Source organism: Eucyclogobius newberryi, unplaced genomic scaffold (assembly GCF_026437365.1).
Source record: "Eucyclogobius newberryi isolate DKJ021-1_F unplaced genomic scaffold, fEucNew1.0.hap1 SCAF_628, whole genome shotgun sequence".
Lineage (NCBI taxonomy): Eukaryota > Metazoa > Chordata > Actinopteri > Gobiiformes > Gobiidae > Eucyclogobius > Eucyclogobius newberryi.
In genome coordinates, this window is record NW_027316310.1 from 6,497 (window position 1) to 11,018 (window position 4,522).

Here is a 4,522-nt window from a genome sequence, read left to right on the forward strand (position 1 = left end):
CTTCTTCTTCTTCTTCTTCTTCTTCTTCTTCTTCTTCTTCTTCTTCTTCTTCTTCTTCTTCTTCTTCTTCTTCTTCTTCTTCTTCCCAAATGTACCAAAAATGCATTGAGAGATATGAATAATCTCATTGTAGAATCATGAAATTTGGCGCAGAGGAAGATCGTGACAAGAGAAGTAAAAAATATTATTACGGCAACGCCGTCCGCCCAAACAAATGTCGGCCATATTGGTTCAAAAATGACTAAGCATGACTCGGGAGTTTTTCCAAACGTGGTTCTTTTACAAACTCCTCTGAAATGGTGTGAGAATGGTGCTGAGGAGTGGGACATCAAGTTATTCAAATGACTTTGACCCTGTCACGGAATTTTAGAAATTTCCCAAATTTTCAATTTGCTGCCGTTTGCGCAGATAAAGTCCGAATTGCGTCAAATTAGAATCAGTTGTTAAACTCTTTGCCCTAAACCTACTTGAAGTAAAATGAATTAATTTGGCGCCACAGCGCCCCCTACAGATTTTATATAGAGGTTAAATGTTTAGTTTTGCGAAATTTGACACAAAATTCATTTTGGCATCCCAAACAAAAAAGTCAATGAGACCCATGTCATAATTGTTATATCGTTGCCGTAGCGATGACAGAAACCTCCCATGTTATTCCAATGGGAAAATCGCCAGAACATGTTTACACTTTAGACTTTCACAAACTCTTAGACATATTAACCAGAGTGAGACTCATCTTCAGGAGCATCAAAAGTGATCCACATTTTGATTCAAAGAATCACGGACTCTTGCCAAGAATTGTAAATAAAATGTCTTTTTGATGGTAAAACAAAGGGGAGAAGATGTGACAGCGTCACAGATTCAGCAGTAGATGTAATAAAAGGACAATTGGGGCGACGGTGTGGTGAGGGCCGATCATTGCCGCTTGCGGCTATATTTACTATTATTATTATTATTTATTAATTACAAAATGAGTTCAGTCAGATAATCTCACTTGGCCTGACTCTTTCAGGTTTCAAGTGTCTGTCTGTGTTGCCGTAGTGACCAGTGTCTGTGTTGCCGTAGTGACCAGTGTCTGTGTTCCTCAGGAGAAGCTGAGCCCCGCCCTCACTGAGCTGACTCTGGAGGATCTGCTGCCCTCTACAGATTACTCTGTGACACTGTACGCTCTGTACGAGGACGAGCCCAGCGAGCCGCTGACCGCCATCGCTGCCACATGTGTGTGAATATACAAATATATACTTCCCCGTGTGTACATATACACATATATACTGCCCTGTGTGTACATATACACATATATACTGCCCTGTGTGTACATATACACATATATACTGCCCTGTGTGTACATATACACATATATACTGCCCTGTGTGTACATATACACATATATACTGCCCTGTGTGTACATATACACATATATACTGCCCTGTGTGTACATATACACATATATACTGCCCTGTGTGTACATATACACATATATACTTCCCCGTTTAAGAGTTTGAATTTATTGAATATGTGACACATTAATCTCCATCTTTCTCCCATTGGTCGACAGACATAAATACTTTGATATAAATACATGAAGATCAGTGCTTTACAATACTTTAAATGAATACACAACATCAGGTCCCGCTCACCTCACAGTCCCTCACCTCTCTTTTCTCCCCCACAGTCCCTCACCTCTCTTCTCTCCCTCACAGTCCCTCACCTCTCTTCTCTCCCTCACAGTCCCTCACCTCTCTTCTCTCTCCCCCACAGTCCCTCACCTCTCTTCTCTCCCTCACAGTCCCTCACCTCTCTTCTCTCCCCCACAGTCCCTCACCTCTCTTCTCTCCCTCACAGTCCCTCTCTTCTCTCTCCCTCACAGTCCCTCACCTCTCTTCTCTCCCCCACAGTCCCTCACCTCTCTTCTCTCTCCCCCACAGTCCCTCACCTCTCTTCACTCTCCCCCACAGTCCCGTTGCCTCCCCCGCAGTCCCTCTCCTTCCCCCTGGTCTCTCACAGTCGGGTGAGGGTCAGCTGGAGTCCAGGGGCGGTGCAGGTTCCTGGACATCGCATCACTCTGAGCACAAACCATGGCAGCGACGTCCGACAGGTGAGAACCTTTACAGTCCCTGGCACCAGCAGGAGGCCGGCCCATGTTTAGTCCTGACTCTGGCCCTTGTCTTAATCCAAAGTGGCCCCTGAGTGGTTCTGGCCCCTGAGAGGTTCTGGCTCCCAAAGCGTCTGGCTCCATGTGGACTTTAGCTCAGGGGGAGGAGCTTCTCAGCACAGCCAGATGATTGGACGAGAGAGAACAGACTCAAGAGGCAAAAAGCAGAAACACAAAAGAATCTTGTGTCTCCAACTCTGACTTGACCTCGAGCTAAAGCGCCGTGTTTCCCCTGATGCTAACGACTATGTGGAGCCTTAGCAACACAAAGCTAGCAAAGCAAGTTAGCAACACAAAGCTAGCAAAGCAAGTTAGCAACACAAAGCTAGCAAAGCGCGTTAGCAACACAAAGCTAGCAAAGCGCGTTAGCAACACAAAGCTAGCAAAGCACGTTAGCAACACAAAGCTAGCAAAGCGTGTTAGCAAAATATGACTATTATTACTATATTACTTGTTGACTGTGTTTGTTTGTTTGTTTGTTTGTTTGTTTGTTTGTTTGTTGTTCCAGGTGGAGGTGGAGGGTCTAAACTCGGTCCTGGTGCAGAACTTGTCGTCTCTCTCTAAATATCAGGTGTCGGTGCATTCGATGTTTCCTCAGGGAGAATCTGTGGCTGCCACGGGCAACGTCACCACACGTAAGACAAGAACTGTGAAGGTTCTGTGTTCTCCTCAGTGAAGGTTCCTCTGTGAAGGTTCTGTGTTCTCCTCAGTGAAGGTTCCTCTGTGAAGGTTCTGTGTTCTCCTCAGTGAAGGTTCCTCTGTGAAGGTTCTGTGTTCTCCTCAGTGAAGGTTCTGTGTTCTCCTCAGTGAAGGTTCCTCTGTGAAGGTTCTGTGTTCTCCTCAGTGAAGGTTCCTCTGTGAAGGTTCTGTGTTCTCCTCAGTGAAGGTTCTGTGTTCTCCTCAGTAAAGGTTCCTCTGTGAAGGTTCTGTGTTCTCCTCAGTGAAGGTTCTGTGTTCTCCTCAGTGAAGGTTCCTCTATTAAGGTTCTGTGTTCTCCTCAGTGAAGGTTCCTCTATTAAGGTTCTGTGTTCTCCTCAGTGAAGCTTCTGTGTTCTTCTCAGTGAAGGTTTTGTGTTCTGTGTTCTCCTCAGTGAAGGTTCCTCTGTGAAGGATCTGTGTTCTCCTCAGTGAAGGTTCTGTGTTTTCCTCAGTGAAGGTTCTTCTGTGAAGGTTCTGTGTTCGCCTCAGTGAAGGTTCTGTGTTCTCCTCAGTAAAGGTTCCTCTGTGAAGGTTCTGTGTTCTCCTCAGTGAAGGTTCTGTGTTCTCCTCAGTGAAGGTTCCTCTGTGAAGGATCTGTGTTCTCCTCAGTGAAGGTTCTGCGTTTTCCTCAGTGAAGGTTCCTCTGTGAAGGTTCTGTGTTCTCCTCAGTAAAGGTTCCTCTGTGAAGGTTCTGTGTTCTCCTCAGTGAAGGTTCTGTGTTCTCCTCAGTGAAGGTTCTGTGTTCTGTGTTCTCCTCAGTGAAGGTTCTGTGTTCTCCTCAGTGAAGGTTCCTCAGTGAAGATTCCTCTGTGAAGGTTCTGTGTTCTCCTCAGTGAAGGTTCTGTGTTCTCCTCTGTGAAGGTTCTGTGTTCTCCTCAGTGAAGGTTCCTCTGTGAAGGTTCTGTGTTCTCCTCAGTGAAGGTTCTGTGTTCTGTGTTCTCCTCAGTGAAGGTTCTGTGTTCTCCTCAGTGAAGGTTCCTCAGTGAAGATTCCTCTGTGAAGGTTCTGTGTTCTCCTCAGTGAAGGTTCTGTGTTCTCCTCTGTGAAGGTTCTGTGTTCTCCTCAGTGAAGGTTCCTCTGTGAAGGTTCTGTGTTCTGTGTTCTCCTCTGTGAAGGTTCTGTGTTTTCCTCTGTGAAGGTTCTGTGTTCTCCTCAGTGAAGGTTCCTCTGTGAAGGTTCTGTGTTCTGTGTTCTCCTCAGTGAAGGTTCCTCCTCCCTCAGACCTAAGAGTCACAAACTTCTCGGGGAGCGATCTGACCGTTCGATGGGACGCAGCGGCGGACGATGTGGTTTCTTACCTCATCAAGTGGATCTCTCTGAGCGGAGGAGAACTCAAGGAGGTGGGGCTAAAGCTGAAGGAGGTGGAGCTAAAGCTGAAGGAGGTGGGGCTAAAGCTGAAGGAGGTGGGGCTAAAGCTGAAGGAGGTGGGGCTAAAGCTGAAGGAGGTGGGGCTAAAGCTGAAGGAGGTGGGGCTAAAGCTGAAGGAGGTGGAGCTAAAGCTGAAGGAGGGCGGGCTAAAGCTGAAGGAGGTGGAGCTAAAGCTGAAGGAGGTGGGGCTAAAGCTGAAGGAGGTGGGGCTAAAGCTGAAGGAGGTGGGGTTAAAGCTGAAGGAGGTGGGGCTAAAGCTGAAGGAGGGCGGGCTAAAGCTGAAGGAGGTGGAGCTAAAGCTGAAGG

General features: G+C 46.8%; 1 protein-coding gene across 1 annotated transcript; it reads left to right on the forward strand.

Moving 5' to 3' along the window:
• Window positions 1-1,085: 1,085 nt before the first annotated feature.
• On the forward strand, window positions 1,086-4,230 carry LOC140348221 (collagen alpha-1(XIV) chain-like; the record flags this gene model as incomplete). The annotated part of the gene is made up of 4 exons (XM_072434285.1): window positions 1,086-1,215; window positions 1,953-2,092; window positions 2,658-2,784; window positions 4,049-4,230. Coding segments are annotated over 4 exons (579 nt in total), but the record flags the coding sequence as incomplete, so codon positions are not given.
• Window positions 4,231-4,522: the final 292 nt, after the last annotated feature.